This window comes from Hyperolius riggenbachi, chromosome 8, assembly GCF_040937935.1.
Source record: "Hyperolius riggenbachi isolate aHypRig1 chromosome 8, aHypRig1.pri, whole genome shotgun sequence".
In the NCBI taxonomy this organism is placed as follows: domain Eukaryota; kingdom Metazoa; phylum Chordata; class Amphibia; order Anura; family Hyperoliidae; genus Hyperolius; species Hyperolius riggenbachi.
The window spans coordinates 126189157-126206229 of NC_090653.1; the positions used below are offsets into that span (position 1 = coordinate 126189157).

Consider the following 17073-nt stretch of genomic DNA (forward strand, 5'->3'; position numbering starts at 1 on the left):
GCCGATCCGATTTCCTCCCGAAATCGGAACGGTCCGTCGATCGAGCCGTGCGGAAAAATACCGTCGATCGCCCGCGGGTAGGGAGCGCGTCGCTAACGGTTGCCGATCCGATCAGGTATACATTACCTGACATTGGCTCCCGGTCATCCTCTCCGCGCTGCACCGCACCGCTCTGTTCCTGCTTCCATCCCGGCGTACATTCAGGGCCGGTGCACACCAAAACCCGCTAGCAGATCCGCAAAATGCTAGCAGATTTTGAAACGCTTTTTCTTATTTTTCTATGGCGTTTTGCTAGCGTTTTGCGGATTGCTGCAGTGGATTTCAGTATAGTACATTTCATATATTGTTGCAGTAAAGCGGTTACTGAACAGCTTCTGTAACAAAAACGCTGGCAAAACCGCTCTGAACAAGCGTTTTTCAGAGCGGTTTACCTTTTTCCTATACTTAACATTGAGGCAGAAACGCATCCGAAATCCAAAAAATGCCTCACCTCAGCATTTTTCGTTTCTGCAAAACGCCTCCCGCTCTGGTGTGCACCACCCCATTGAGATACATTGACCAAGCGGATCCGCAGCCGCAAGCGGCTGCAGAAACGCTGAAAAATCCGCTCGGTGTGCACCAGCCCTAACTTCCTGTGTCACTGCAGTGACCAGGAAGTTCAAATAGAGGGCAGGAGCAGCTCAACAGATTGTGATCGGGCTGAAACAGATTCACAATCTGTTTGCAGTAAAGGCAGCCATACGATCCCTCTCTGATCAGATTCGATCAGATAGGGATCTGTCAGCTGGTCGATCTAATGGCAAATCGACCAGTGTATGGCTACCTTTAGATCTGGGTGGATGAAGAGGTGTGAATCAAGCAGACAGTAGGATAACAATAGCTGGGAGGGGGAGGGGAGTACAGGTAAAGGCATGCAATTTAGATATTATAGTAAGGGCAGATCAGAAAAAAATAATTCACATACACAGGCAGATGCAATTCGAGAATCGTGTGCAGATGGAGAAAGTCACATGGAGATCCACTATATACCAGGTAGGTATGATCTGTACACTTTGCCGGTGCTCAGTCTCTATTGAATCGCAAACACGGCTCCTGCACCATTTTCAGAGCGTTTGCAATTCAATAGAAAGGATAGGGAAATTGCTAAGCACTTTGAAAAGAGATTTCAATTGGATAGAAAACGTATCGCTTATGTGAGAATACTCACATAAGCGTACATTGCACAAGCGCTTTGAAAGCGATTTAAAAAAAAAAAAAAGTGAAATTGCCCCTAATGTGAACAAGCCATTAAAAGTTCCTCTTTGCACAAGAAAGATTCATAATAAAACAACTAATAGCAACCAAAAATTTAACAGAAAATTGGAAAAACTACATATATCCCTACTGAACAAGAAATTCTACATAGAACAGATTTCCAACTGCATGCAGAAAAATCATGGTCAAGGTGTTCTGACAATATACTACCTTTCCTGAACAAATCTAAGCAGTGGATCTCCATATACCCAAGTACTAAACTCTTTATAAAATAATCTCTCGCATTTATAATGATAAAAACAATATGTTTGCTCCATTAACTATTCATACATAAGCTCAAAAGAAACAAATTAAGTCACTCCGTCTCAAATACTTCAAACCCAATAATCCAGGGAATAAAGTTTCTGCTCGTTATTTTTGTTTGTTTTTACTAATTTCGTTAAAATTGGGCAATACTTAAACTATTTTATAGAAGTGAAAAATGGTATTACTACTATGGTATTACTACTATATCTAAATATAAAAAAAAAATATCAAATCGTTTTTCTATATAGGATGCGACTTTGGAGCCTTGGTAGGGTGTCTCCTAGGCGCAGACTCCAGAGGACCTGCTCCTAGTTAACATCAAACTATATGCATCTTTCATTCAATATGCTACCATGATTAATGTATACATGTGAAAGTTCAAGTTCTTATAAAAGTCTGTCAAACATATGTATATGCACTCTTTGTTCAATATTTTGGAAACCATAATCTAAATGTATATGATCATTTCATGCATAAAACGACCATTGTTCATTTTCTTTATTGTAAAAACCCAATAAAAATTATTTGAATACAAAAGTTCCTCTTTAATGTCTGCGTATAGATCTATGGTTCTAGTGAGGGCAAGCCTTGTCTAGGAAAATGCAAGTCTTTCAGCCTGTGTGAAAATTCACTGCAAAGTAGCAGCTAAATCACGATAATCCAGTAAACTGTCTCCAATTAGTGTCATTAGACACTCCGGCTTTTTCATTGTGTCATTGAGCGTCAGAGGGTATTTCTTTAGCTTGTTCCTTTATATAGAACAGGTGTTTAGAAGAGACGTGAACTGGGAATAATATGAAGTCTGAAAACCTGTTAAAAAGCTCACTGCTTGAATGCCTTACCGATTAGAAATGGTCAATGAGATTCAAACAGTTTCACCTTTCATGCAAATTTTGTGCAAGTTGTATGTAGTTTGAAATTGCTCCAATAAAAGTTTGCAGGAAGTGCATTTGACTAGCAGAGTTCCATGCTGCACAAAGTGTGCATGCATGACAGATTGGGAGGTAATACACCCCGAGTAAGCTACATTTAGCTGCATCAGATACTCGCCACATCTGACCAAGTCCCCAACTGGAGGTCCAATTTGCAGGATTACAAAGGTTTGTATTTGAATAGCATATCTGCATTTCCAGGACATTTTATTGTGCTTTACCTGGAAAGCCTTCCATATTGTGATTTGGAAAGACGCATAAGCGTGTTGATCTGTTGTCACCACAGTGGAATTTGACTAAGGCCAAGTTCACAGTAGTGCGTTGCGGCGAGGTGTAACGGCCACTTTGTAGCACGGCCTAACGAACTGCAAAGCAGAACCCATATGACATTCACAGTGTGGCGGATACGTTGCGGTATAACCGGTCATCACCATTAACCTTCCTGGCGGTAAGCCCGAACTGAGTTCGGGCTATGCCGCCGGAAGGCACCGCTCAGGCCCCGCTGGGCCGATTTGCATAATTTTTTTTTTGCTGCACGCAGCTAGCACTTTGCTAGCTGCGTGCAGTGCCCGATCGCCGCCGCTACCCGCCGATCCGCCGCAATTCCTCTCGCCGCGGCCGCCCCCCCCCCCCCCCAGACCCCGTGCGCTGCCTGGCCAATCAGTGCCAGGCAGCGCTATGGGGCAGATCGGAGTCCCCTCTGACGTCACGACGTCGATGACGTCGGTGACGTCATCCCGCCCGTCGCCATGGCGACGGGGGAAGCCCTCCAGGAGATCCCGTTCTTTGAACGGGATCTCCGGATCTCCGATCGCCGGCGGCGATCGGAGGGGCTGGGGGGATGCCGCTGAGCAGCGGCTATCATGTAGCGAGACTTTGTCTCGCTACATGAAAAAAAAAAAAAAAAATTTAAAAAAAAAAAAAAGATTTGCTGCCCCCTGGCGATTTTTTTGCAAACCGCCAGGAGGGTTAAACACGCACATTAACAGTAAAAGTGAAGCATACTTTTCAATGACTGTAGGCCTCATTGTATGTGACACAACATGAGCATAATGTGTGATGCTGCTGTCCCAATCTATTCCATTACTCCTGTCACAGGGAGCTCAGCCATTGTGAACTTGTCCCAAAGGATTTCTGGAAGATAACTAGCAATGGTCCTTTTGAATTTGGGCAGCACAGTGGTGTAGTGGTTAGCGCTCTCGCCCTGCAGAGCTGGGTCCCCAGTACAAATCCCACCCAGGTCAACATCTGCAAGGAGTTTGTATATTCTTCCCGTGACTATGTGGGTTTCCTCCGGGCACTCCAGTTTCCTCCCACATCCCAAAAACATACAGATAAGTTAATTGGCTTCCCCATAAATATCGTATCTGAAAACAAAGGCATGACACTTCCGTTCCAATGCAATTTTTAGCACTGCGCTTGCGATTCCATTCACTACAATGAACGGAAATCGAAATGTGTTAATATATTGTCACCTGCAACTTTGCGTTGCATTTTCCGAGGCGAATTGCAAAGCATGGAAGGGGACACAAGATCAAATGGGATTGCAATTCGCTAGGCAAAGCGGAAAATGCAACATGTAGTTAAGTAGCCTTACTGTTGACGCTTGCTTTTTGCTGTAACTAACTACATGTTAGGATGCTGCATGCAGTTACACCACACCTGCCGCACTGTGAACGTCACATAGGTGGTGCATTACAGTGCGGAGCGCCATGTTACAAAGAGGATGTTGCGCTGCACGGCAATGCACCACTGTAAATGTAGCCAAAGGAGTGAGGCATTGGATTCTAAAAAGGCTGTCTTTTCAAAATAGACAGTTGGGAGTACTTTACGCATTTTCCCTGTAACATCCACCCAAACCCAGCGGATACCCGAGAGACATTACTTAGTGACAATAGTCAACATGCATGCTAAGTAGTATTACCTTGTCTCCTTGCTTGATGGTACGAAGCTGGAGCTGGTTGATGGCCTTCTTTGCTTCATCTTTTAGCTGTTTCTGCAACAGAGAAGTCAAGCATTCTATTATGAAACTGAACAAAAGAAAACTGTACAGCATTGCAAGAATAACGAACTTGAGGCTTGGTTCAACATAAAAAAGGTGTCCAGTCCTGTCAGTTTGAATCTGTTTTGTATGGATTTCTATGCATGTGTTCACACATAAATCTGTACATTTCCAGTCCAGTCCTGTCCAGTGCTATTCACTATGCCACTGTACTGCCCCTCGTCTTTGTATATATGCATGCCAGCGAGTTCTTTTGTAAAGAATAAATTAAATAAGAATCTCCCATGAGGAGATGGCCTAGTCCAAAGCCTGGAAAAAAAGTAAGTAATTTACAGTGCGTTACACTCTTGGCATAATGTCCGTCTTATATGTTTAAAGGTTTTTTATATCATTCAAATTTGTATGGTAGTTGTCTGTTACTCTTATCATTAAACATAACAATTTAGCATCCTTAATTTCTGAGGTAAAAACATTCAGGCAGGGGTGACACTTGTCTGTCAGTTTTCTGGGTGTGTTTTACTGCACATCACGTGCGTTTGAATGCAGAAAACATGTACGTTTTTCACATCAACTAATGGAAAATGATAGAGAAAATGCACAGTTTACACAATTATGCTGCAGAAAGTATGTGTCTGCAGACAAATGCATTCAAGGCCTGGAACACACTAGAAAGCGCAAAACGCTATCGCAATTGCTAGTGATTTGTGATAGCGTTTTGCTAGCGATTTTGGGAGCGATTTCCCTGCTCCTATAAAATGTATTAGAATGGAAACGCTCCCAATATGCTTCATGTCCTGCGATTGCGATTTGCTTAATCAATTGCTGTAGTGGAATCTGTCCCATCCATTTACATTGGCAGAGCGTTTAGGGAAATCGCTAGAGATTGAAAGCGCTCCCTAGATGCTAAAAAAAAACTCTAGTGGGTTCCAAACCCTAGTGTGAACTAGCCCATTGATTAACATGGGTTCTCAGTTTAAAAAGTTTTCTGTGCAGAACATGCACACAAAAACAGAAGTGTGAACCTCGAGTCCCTGACTTAATGTTACATCACACCATTATGATTCAGTTAAATCATGCATATATCTTTTGTTGAAAAACCGTACAGTATATAGGCAAAACTACTAGTTATGTCACCCATAACATTTGACAGGGCCTCCAACCATAGGCATATTTGACTAATAGTATTCTCTGATGTGTATGAAGGCAGATATGACAAATTGTCCCTCCCAGACAGAGCCTGTGCTGGTCAGTGAGTCTCCCAAATCCACTCCTGCAAGATCTTGTGACCAGTGAGGTCACTTCCTGCTGGAAAAAAAAACAAAACCCAAACAAACAGAAGTATTAGCACAGCTTCCATGCAGACTTTGTATCCGACACTGCTTCATGTATGTACGAGTGGGGGGGATCATTGGGAACAAACTGGGCTAATGACTTTTCCTGGGTCCCACAGCAAATGCTATGGCTATTGCCTTGGCCCTAGTGCTGTACAGCGACTAGAAAGCACTATGTACACTGGGAAAAAAAAAAATCAATTAAAAAAATAAGTCTTATAAAAATCTTTTATGCTGTCAAATACTTGAAGCTGATCCCATATAAAAAAAAAAAAAAAAAAAAAAAAAAAATTGTTGTTAACTAGAGATCCGGATATTTATAAATTAACCCATGACATCTGATAGTCTTAGTAGTAAGCAAATAATTGGATTACACAAGGCATCCCATCAGAGACAGTCTGTGCCAGTCACTCATATCACAAAATCAATTGCAGGTGCTTGTGTATTAGCCTAACAGACGCCATCCAGTCATGCAAGCAAAGCCAATGCTGATAGTGCAGCTGTATTCATCAGCGATTAAACCACTCAGCTCCGGGGAAAGTTTAGCTTATCCGTGAGTGAGTGAGTACGTTTAACCCAAAAAATTTTTACTTCATCATTAGATCATTCCCTGAAAACTCCCTCCCCCAAATCAAACCATTCTATCTGTTCATAGTAATATTTGAACAGTTTGCTTTAGGTCGCATTCACAGTGCCACGTTGCGGAGCTGCGTTATAAAGTCTTATAACGCAGCTTACCGCACTGCAATGCTAATCCTATGGCCCGTTCACAGTGCGACGTTATCGTCGCGTTGAAAAATGTTGCGTTGTGGTAACACTGCTTACAATGCTTTACCTCTAAACGCAGACACGTTGCAGCGTTAACGTCGCATTAAAACGCAATGTCGCACTGTGAATATGCCCTTAAGCATTCTTAAGGTGGCCACTAATGGTCCAATTTCTAGTGAAAAGTCGTTCGAGCGATTAGAAAATCTGATTGGATTGGTTGAAAATATCATTTGATTTTGATGGGCACAATCAATTATGAACGATTATAAAGATAGTTGTCCGATTGAATTTTTTGTCAAACCAAAATTTGGATTTTCTTGATTGGTTGTGATAGATAGGAAGCAAAGATTGGTTCGTTGATGGTGTAGTGAACAATTTTTCTTCCGATCAGAATTTCTGATCGCTCAAATGATTTTTTGCTAGAAATTGGGCCATTAGTGGCCACCTTTAGAAAGAGCAACACAAAAAAAAAAAAAAACCAAAACAAAAAGAACAAACAAAAATTTTCCCAAGTTAATAATGTATTCAAAAGGATTATATTTTTAATATTGATTTATATAGTGTCATTATCTTTCATGGGACTGATAAATATTTATTCAAAATTATTCAACAAGTTATGCTATTTAAAACCATGAAATATACAGCACACTGAAGGTACATCAAGAAAACGGCTACACTGAAGAAAAAAGGCCATTTCGGATTAATCTGGCCAGAGTCGGGTTGCCATGGTTGCAAAGAAGTGCAATTCAAACCGCCTCTAAGATTTGGAAATGCGTATTGTCTCCTTTTAAAAAATATTACAAAGAAAAGCTAGACCAGCACCGACTTAGGTTAATAGAGTTGAGCAGCACGATTAGCTCAGGGCTGCCATAGGGCGACCATTTCCTGTGTGATTTACTACAGTGTGGAGAAGCATTTGAGGCTTTTGGTAAGTGGAAAAAAACCCCTATGACTGAGCATAGGGATGGAGGTTTGTCAGATTTGGCATCGGCCTGTAGTAATTCTCCATTTATGGGTATGGTAGGATTAAATGGCTACAGCACAATTAGAGCAGGGTTTTTTTTGCATATGCCTGGGGTGGAACATGCCTAGGAAGAGGTCCCCAGATCTGACAACTATTGGTCCACCGAACAGATGACCTTACGTTTGTGGACTGTAACCAACCCATGTTCAGCTCCATTTTCTTGGCAGTGCTAAACTGGTCAGCAAAACTTTTTTTCAGCAATTCAGGACTGTGTTAGCCTCAACTTATGTGCCTTGCACCCTCTTCTCTTACCCCCATCTTCCTTCCTGACTAGATCACTCCTCACCTGCCAATGTTGGCTTGCCCTATCCACTGTGCCAATGTGAGAGTGTGAAAGAGGTTGCATGGGCCTAATAGGCGTTATTAGGAAGGAGTCATGGGTAGCTCAACACACTTCTATGCGGAATTATTGGCTTAACTGAGCAGTTCTGACTTCAGCAACACCTTCTGCCTAGCTGACTGACAGCCAGCCTGCCGATGAGCCTTGGTAGAGCATTCTATGTCCTGAATGCCACAAAGTGGGGACTGCTACTTATATATACAGCCTGTCTGTTCCGCCACCTCATGGCATTCCCATTATCTCCAAGACCCTCCCAGCAGGGGCATTGCTAGCCCCAAAGATCAGGGGCCCATGCCCCAGATCTATTCTGGGGTGCCATGGATGTCCCCCAGGCAGAGTCAGCTGTGGTGCCTCAATGGTGGGCATACTGGGAGCTGTGGTGCACCAGTCGAGGGTATGCTGGGTGCTGAAGTGGCTCTATGTGGGCATACTGGGAGCTGTGGAGCATCAAACAGGGGTATGTTGGTGCTTCAATGTGGGCATGTTAGGCGCTGTGATGCTTTTATGGGGGGCTTGCAAAGAAACGTGGTTCTTTGGAGGAATGCTGGGAGCTGTGGTGCCTCAATGAGAGGCCCGTGGGAGCATGGGAGGGGTCCACTAGAAGGTCAGGGAATGATATGGGGGATTGTCAGCCCGCCCAGAAGAAAGCCAGACTAGCCAGCACAGGAGCCAGGCAACTCTGCCTAGGCATTCATAGAGGGGGTTTCACCCAGCACTTTGCTGGGCAAGCATACTTAGACCACTGTTAATTGCATGTAAATTTGGCTCCACCAATGAACACACCCACATTATGGAGTGTGGCTACACCCATTTTTCAGCTGGAGTGCCCAAAAGTGCCCCTGATCTCTTAGGAGTCTAGCAACGCCCTTGCCTCCCAGAAAGCATGAAGCTTTTGTAGAGCATATCAACAGACTAGGGGGAAGTGCACTGGCTGGAGTGGCAGATAACTAAAACATGCTGAAAAGGCCCTTCATTTGCTCTATAGCAGCAATTACTAGCAGATCAGCAGATTGTGAAGGAACATTATTGGTAGAGTTTAGATAGGGTTTAAGTGTATTGGCCATCCTTTTACAGCCTTGTACAATACGACCCCCCATAAAGCTAATAAATCTAAAACCTATTTACAGACCTGGAAAGAATTTCTTTCATAAGAACTGGTCCAAGATGCTTTTGGTTTTCAAAGCTGACAAGTGATAGAAATTATTGGTTTTTCCTTTCATAATAGATTATATAGCGAGAGATAGGGTTATCTTATCTAAAGCGCTAGCACATTCTACAGTACCGTGCAAAGGTGAAAGTACAGGGATTTACAATGAAAAGTACACAGTGATAGGCAGCAGGATATGAGGCTGTGAGCTCTTTTCATTAGTGTCCCCATATACGGTAGATGTGTCAAGTAGCCACATAGCACAAGGCTTATTAGCTATCCATTCTGATGAGGACAGCAAGATTCTCCTTCATGTCTCTGGAGAAAGTTGTAGCCAAAGTGGAAGCATGTAAATATGTAATTAAGGCACCAGGAAATTAGGTGCAGGGTAAAGCCGGAAAACTGCTCACCCTGCTACTGCAAAAGTCTTGGCGGCTTTAATTACCATTCCCCCTCCAGGCCACTATTGAGCCAGGGGTAAGCTGAAATACTCTTTTTTGTAATTTGGGGGTCCATCTTTTGACAGCCCCCAAAGTACTGACGGCAGCTATAGCTGCGATTCACATTAAGGCCTATGACGGCGCTCAGATTTCCAGCATTTTTTTTTATCTGACTCGCGTATATCGCCCCTTTATTTCTCATTACATTACAGTTGTAGCTAAGAATAGCTGGAGCCTTCAGGACAGAGCGGTTTCTCACCCGTATATGTTCCTGGGTGGACACCATGCTCACATTTCACTCTGGCTTCTAACATCAGACATACCGTCTCCTAACTCGTAGTTCAGGTAGAAAGAAAACACATGCACTACATCTCTGCTACTGTAACTAAATTTAGCTCCGGCATCCATTTCAATGACCACATGAAAGCTATTTAGAATAGAGACAAATCCAAGGATCGCACACACCTTAAAGCAGTATGCATACAGGTGCTGGACGAGGAGTAGCAATACTCCGCACACTGGAGGTTAGAAACCGTGCTTTCATTGTTCCATCACAGACACCAGGGGCCATATGCAATTAAATTTTTCTCCCGAGATTTCTCCAACTTGATATTTTCATACCTTGTCAATAAAATGTCTTTTAAACCCCCAGCAAGCAAGAAAATGCACAAAATAATTTTGATAGTGCTGTACTTTTAACTTTTATTACTTCTAGTACTTTTTCAACTGTGAAATGCTGAAAAGTTATTTTAAAGAGAAGTTAAAAAATTATCACCAAGGATAAAACTTGGGTGAAAAAGTGAATTGCATATGGGCCCATCTGTTCAGTTATCCCCAAAGTTCGATTCAGAGCCAAACAGGGTCTCTTTTGTAAGGCATAGTATGATCTGTCCTGTGCCTTGACAAAAGGGACTCTGTGTGGCCCTAAAACGATCATTGGCAAGAACGGTCAGATGGTGGCTTTATCTGTGATGAAATAATAAAAACACGGTTCCCAACCTGCAGTGTGCAGACCTTCTATGGACCTTTTGATTTAGAATTCAAAGAAGTTTGTAAAAGGTGTAAAAGATTCACAGGGCTACCAAATACTGCTGTAAATGTAGGCACTTTGCTACTTAACTCTTTTACCTGGAGGCTCTGGACTATATAATTCTTGTATATTTAGGCACATGGATACTAAAGGCCTGTACACACACTACATTGAAGTCAGCTAAGGCGGCAGAAAAACTAACAGCAGACCCCAACCGCTGCCTGGTGAATCAACTTGGCTGAGCGGCAGCCAATAGCTTTGCTCTTGCTGCTCATCCCGCCACCACATCTGCGCAACTCCATTTACCCTCCCCAGCATTGCAACAGAACTAGTCATTGGCCTACAGGCCAACTTCGCCATTGGACAGTCATGGCCCACGGATGTTGCCCAAGGGATCGAATCCTGATCCCCATCAGGCCATATGTATGAAACGAGTTTGGGTAAATCAGGTAAAAATGGCGCAGGATGAGTGCTGCTAAAAATGGCACAGCCGTATGCGCAATACTAAAACCTTGATTAGCGGCAATAAACATCAATTTTGCTGTCTGATAAATAGTGGGTGGCCATCACCTATTGCGTCAGCAAAGTAGTTTAGGGGGCTTAGGTTAGGCGGGGGGTTAAGGTTAGGCATGGGAGTATTAAGGTGGGTGGGGAAGTGTTTAAGGGTAAGCACCAGGTGGGGGTCTTAGGGTTAGGCCTTGGTAGAGGGAGGGTGCACACTGCAGGACGATTGCAAACTAACCAGGAAGTGTAATGTAGTGGGGGTTTCTTGACACCCTGTATAAAAAAAAAAAAAAAAAAAAAAAAAAAAAAAAAAAGGTACAGGAGACAAAAGACGGGAGCCCAGTAGTGCAATATGTCAGTTACTGAAGTAATAAGAGAAGTGCTACTCACAAAGGGTTGCAGGGGCAACCGCCCACAGGAAGCAGGTGGAGACCATAAACCCGACTCCACTCGGGGTGGTTGTGAATGGACCGGGATGTGGTCCCCCAGGGCCGGTTCTAGTAACAATGGAGCCCCAGAGCAAAATTAACCCCCCCCCCCCCCCCCCCCCCCCCCAACAGGCACCTTGACCAAAAAGCAGCATTAGTGGCCCTTTGTTGCAACCAAATTTCACTCCTGGGCCCCTGAGCCAGCTGCTGACCCTCCCTCCCAGCCACCTCCCAACATCACTGTGCTCCCTACAGAGTCTTTGGTAGTCTATCGTTTCACCTGCCCACCAGTACAGAGGCCCCTACTCTGCCACAGATTCTACAGAGGCTCCCGGCAGCAACAGTTAAGATGGGGTAACCTTTGGGGCCCTTGCAGGCTCTGGGGCCCTCTTTGCCTCTATGGTAGCGCCGGCCCTGGTGGTCCCTCTCCAAGAAAAAGGGGACAGGTGTCCATCGTGGTGGGAACCATGTGTGTTCTTTCACCACCCCTCAGACAGGATATATACGGGGGTGTACTATGCACAATAAGGGGGAAGGGAAATGAGGTAGCTTACCTCAATGACGAAATCTTTGTAACTTACAGAAAAATCTACCACTCCCGATTAACGTATCAAATAAAAATAAGAAATGCGATCAGAACCAAAAAACCAAAAAAAAAACTATTTTTCAGGAAGTCCGATAGTTTATTGCATTGTTGTAAAATCAAATAATTTTAATTTTATCAAGTGTGGCCACCTTAAAACATACCTAGGTTTAGAGGACAAACCAGGGAGAAAAAAATAAATAAATAAAAAATACACTTAATCTGGTGCACCTACAGCAGGGGCGCTTTGTGGATGTTCTCCCCCCAATTGTGCCCCCCTTGTACCCCTTTTACTTCCTGTGTTCCCCTCTGTCCCTCATGTCCACCTCAATGCTACTTTGTGTCCTTCAGTGTCCTCTATTGTCACAGTCATGTTCTCTGTTGTCCTCGTTTGTCCCCATGTCATCGTTTTTGTTCGTGTGCACATTTTTGTTCCTCTGCATCCACGTGTCCTCTGCTCCCCCATACAGAGTTAATCGGAAGCCGATCGCATCTTTCACCTGCTGCTGATTGCCCAGAATAGGTAAAAGACACGCTGCTGCTTACGGTACTCTGGACAGAGCAAAGGAGGACACTGGGGTCGAAGGAGGACACAGAGTCCGCTATATCGCGGCGGGAAAGCGATTCCCATCGGCGGGCGATCACAAGTCAAAGGAAGATGCAATGACTTCCCCCCCTCCCCGCAAATGTGGAGAGAGAAAAAAAAAAAAAAAAAAAAAAACACAAACCACACACACCACCCCTTTGTTCCATGATCATTTTTCAGCTGTGTAGATTTATTGTATTTATAAAGCGCCAACATATTACGCAGCGCTGGACATTAGCAGACATTAGATAAACTGCACGTTTGATTTCCTATTCTATTAATAGCACAGCTAGTATGTAGAAGAAGAGCAAGTTCAGCTATATATAAATTAAATTAGCACTGTGAGTGATATGTACATCTCTGGAATGTAGAGAAATGCATAATGCTTGAGCCAACCCTGAGGCTCCATTCACTCACTGTGTGAGTATCTGCAATTTCTCATCAGCGGCTGGTTCACATCTAATGCAGTGGTACATGTGGACTAAACAAAAATTATTGGTATTTTCAATGTACCATGCAACTTATGTCACCACAGAGAACATACACATTTTAATACATACAGATGCATGTAGCATGCATCGGAAATGTGTGTTTGCAAAAACAGACGTGCAATGCATGGTTAACAGTTGTGAATGAATGCAAACTGAATTAATGCATTAGGGTGTTCAGTTCAATATCTACACTCTGCTGAGCAGAGAATATTCAGCCACTTGCTAGGAATAATATTCGGAAGCACAATTTGCTCCAAAACACTAGGCACTACAGATATTCTAAAGGTGCCCATACATGGGTCAAAAAAATGTCATCCAATCTAACCATTTCTATGTAGTAGAAGGGTAAATTAAGTGAATATACTGAAAGGATAATTTAGACAGTTCCCTTATATTACATGGAAATGGTAGGCAAGATTGGATGAAAAAAAAAAAATTGTACCATGTATGAGCACCATACGTAGGGATGGTCAGTGTCATGCAAATTATTTCGAATTGATGCAGAGTTATGCAAATTTTGTAAGCAAATTTGTTTGCTGCTTGAAAATGGACCAATCAAATTCTACCTCAGCAGGACTTGATTGGTTCATTTTCAAGATGCATACATTTAAATACAAAATATGCATAATGCTGCATCAACTCAGAATTATTTGCATCTCATTGTCCTTAATTCTACTGGTGCGTTGCGGCACAATGGGCGATTTGTAATTCGGCTTGCCGCACGATGTTCACAGTGTAGCGGATGCATTACGGTTTAACGCTGTGTGGCATGGTAACAAACTGCATGCCAAACAATACCACAAAATGCATGTTAGTGGCAATGAAGCATATTTTCATTGCCTGTATGCTTCACTGTATGCAACAACGCGCGGGATAATGTGCAGCACAGTTTTCCCATTGCGTTGCTGCTGTTATATGGAACACTGAGCGTAGCATACTTTTTTTTTTTAAATGGACCTCTATCCTCATGCATGTAAAAAAAAAAAAAAAAAAAAAAAAAAAATTGATTGTATTAAATAAAACCAATAATTCTGTAACTATCACTTTTCTACTGCTGGAAGGTAATGAGATGTTTAAGGCCCGATTCACATCTGCAAAAAGAGCTAAAAGGATCATTGTGAGTGGATCCGGTCTACGCTTCACTGGATCCGGATGGCTCAGTCCGTGGCTCGGTTCACATATGAAAACTGATCTGATCAATGATTGATCGGATCCTTTCATTCAGCAAATACATACCTATCTTGTGCAGCAGAGGCTTCCTCTACCGCTCCCTCATCTTGTGTGATTACACAGCGTGTCATGTGACTAGTCTTACGCGGAAGACGACGGAAGCCTCTACCGCTGGCTGCTGCAGAAGATAAGGTAAGGATAAGATAAACCCTCCCTCAACCACCTGCCCGGCTGCTGCACCCTCCCCTCACCCTCCTGTCGCTAGATTCGCGTCGGCCCATGCCCCCATCCCCAGTGGAACGGTCCGTTTCTTCACTAGGGTGAAGAAAAATTCAGTTTTCCATTGCCCCCAATGCTACTGCATTTTTGTCCGGATTTGTTAGGGCCTGCAGCAATTTTTCGGTCCGGCGACCGGAACGTATCCGTACCAACCGACGCATGTGAATGGATCCATAGGTTAACATTGGATCCATTTACATCCGTTCCGTTTGTACAGTATACGTTCCGGTTACGCACCGGTAAAAACACTAATGTGAACCGGGCCTAACAGCAAGTCAAATTATGTGTGGCCTGCGAAGGGGGGGGGGGGGGGGGGAGACATACATAAAGTTACTATAGCAGGCTAAACTAAAGGTGGCCACCAATGGTCTTCTTTCTAGTGATTTATTCAGTATTTTGGTGACGGAGGAGGGGAGGGCCTAGGCTTGCATTAGTAGGTTAGGGTGTGTTGAGTGAGGATAGGAGAGAGAGAGGTACCACAGCCAGAAAAGTATTCAGATGGAATTGGGCCCTAGGCAAGATAGCAGTTTTTGCACATTGTTGATGGTAATCTGTTTTTTTTTTTTTTTGAAAGATTTGGTGGGTTAAAGCATCTACTAAGCCCCTAGGCTACATTATAATGCATGATACAGAGGATTATTTTGTATAATACCCTATATCTGTAGGTGAAGTAAAAAAAAATTAAAATAGTGAGAAAAAGAGGCAGGATAACCATTCGGAACACACGCATGCAAACATGTGACACAATCACTCAGCTCAATACATAAACACCCCTGTTATGACTGGACAGGGCAATATTATGTAGCAATGGGGGAAAAGAAGTTGATAACGCTTTGGCTATAACCTGTGCCAAAAACAACAAGCAGATATTAGTTTATCATCTTGTGAACATGTCAAATTCAGATCATATCCCTGTGCCAAAGGCCCTCAGGATAATAAATGTTGCGCAGCTGAAGGAAATGAAGAAACATACAGCTTTCATATCTTACGGATGGGTGCAAAGAATAAAGCTGAGAGATGTCATTTGCTGAGCAAAACTACCTCGTATCTCTAAGAGAAAGTAAACAGAAACTGGGGCACGCCCGGTGAATAAACGCATTATCTAGGAATGCAAAGTTTCTGTGCCTTTTATCCAGGAAACTGCAGAGGTCTGACATTTACGGAGAGGCACAGTAATACTGTAAAGCATTTATGTAAATCAGAAGCTGGTGATTAATAAACAGCATCCGATGTTTGGGTCGGGATTGGTTTCCCTTATAGACCTGCCTGCTGACAGCACTGTGAGCACTGATGAACTACCATGAGTGTCAGATGTATTCATGCATCTAGACTGGATCAAAGTTTCCTTTACGAAACGCTGAAAAGTGTAAAAATTATATAGGAGGGATTGGAACTTCATAGCCAACTTTTCTTTAAAGTGTACCCAAGATGAAGCGACATAATGAGGTAAAGGTGGTGTATGTATGCCTGGCTCATGAGCAGGAAGTGATCAGCAGTACACTACGATGGAGACGTCCTCCCTTTGATATGCACACTTGTTTGTAAGTAGTACTACTTTTTAAAATATCGATGGTTTTACACTATGGGGAAAAAAAAAATAAAAAAAAAAAATCGCCTTAACCTCTTGACGACCAGCTAACGCCGATTGGCGTAAACTGATCATCTGCAGGTTACCATTTCCATGTCAGCTCACGGAGGGTGTCTCCGTGAACAGCCGGAGAGCCGCCGATCGCGGCTCGCCGGCAAAATGTAAACACACGGGGAAGAAATCCCCGCTGTTTACATCATACGACGCTGCTGCGCAGCAGCGCCGTAGGGCAGATCGGCGATCCCCGGCCTCTGATTGGCCGGGGGATCGCCGGCATCTGATAGGCGGAAGCCTATCCTTCAATGCGCAGGACGGAACTCCGTCCTGCGCAATACGGAGAGAGGGAGGGAAGGAGGTAAGGAGGCAGAGGGCAGAAATGGCTGCGGAGGGGGGCTTTGAGGAGCTCCCCCCCCCGCAAAACGCAGATGGCCGGCGGCGATCAGACCCCCCCGGCAGGACATCCCCCTAGTGGGGAAAAAGGGGGGGGGTGGGGAAGTCTGATCGCCCTGGCATAATACTGATCTGTGCTGCGGGCTGGAGAGCCCACGCAGCACAGATCAGGCAAATCACCCCTGGTCGGCAAGTGGTTAAAAGTGCTTGTGTAATGTTTGCTTATGTGAGTGTTCTCACATAAGCGATGAGCTTTCTATCTAATCGTAAATGCGACTCCTGCATCATTTTCAGAGCGTTTGCAATTCAATAGAAAAGAGAGAAATCACTAAGCGCTTGAAAAAGCGATTTCCTGATCGCTTTTAATGAATGCATTGTATTATTTCCAGGTCAAAGAGTTCACTTCCTGAGGTCAGTCAAAAAAAAAAAAAAAAAACACGAGAAAAAGCGCTCCGAAAGGGTTTAGAAAAGCGCTTTGAA

General features: G+C 43.6%; 1 protein-coding gene across 2 annotated transcripts in view; it reads right to left on the reverse strand.

The window, feature by feature from the left end:
* The window catches only part of RNF128 (ring finger protein 128), a 275011-nt gene that overhangs the window by 38846 nt on the left and 219092 nt on the right, over positions 1-17073 (reverse strand). For both annotated transcript variants that reach the window (XM_068251050.1, XM_068251049.1), the window contains exon 3: positions 4417-4488. In XM_068251050.1, coding sequence (XP_068107151.1) covers positions 4417-4488 — 72 coding nt within the window. The remainder of the gene's footprint in view (positions 1-4416; positions 4489-17073) is intronic.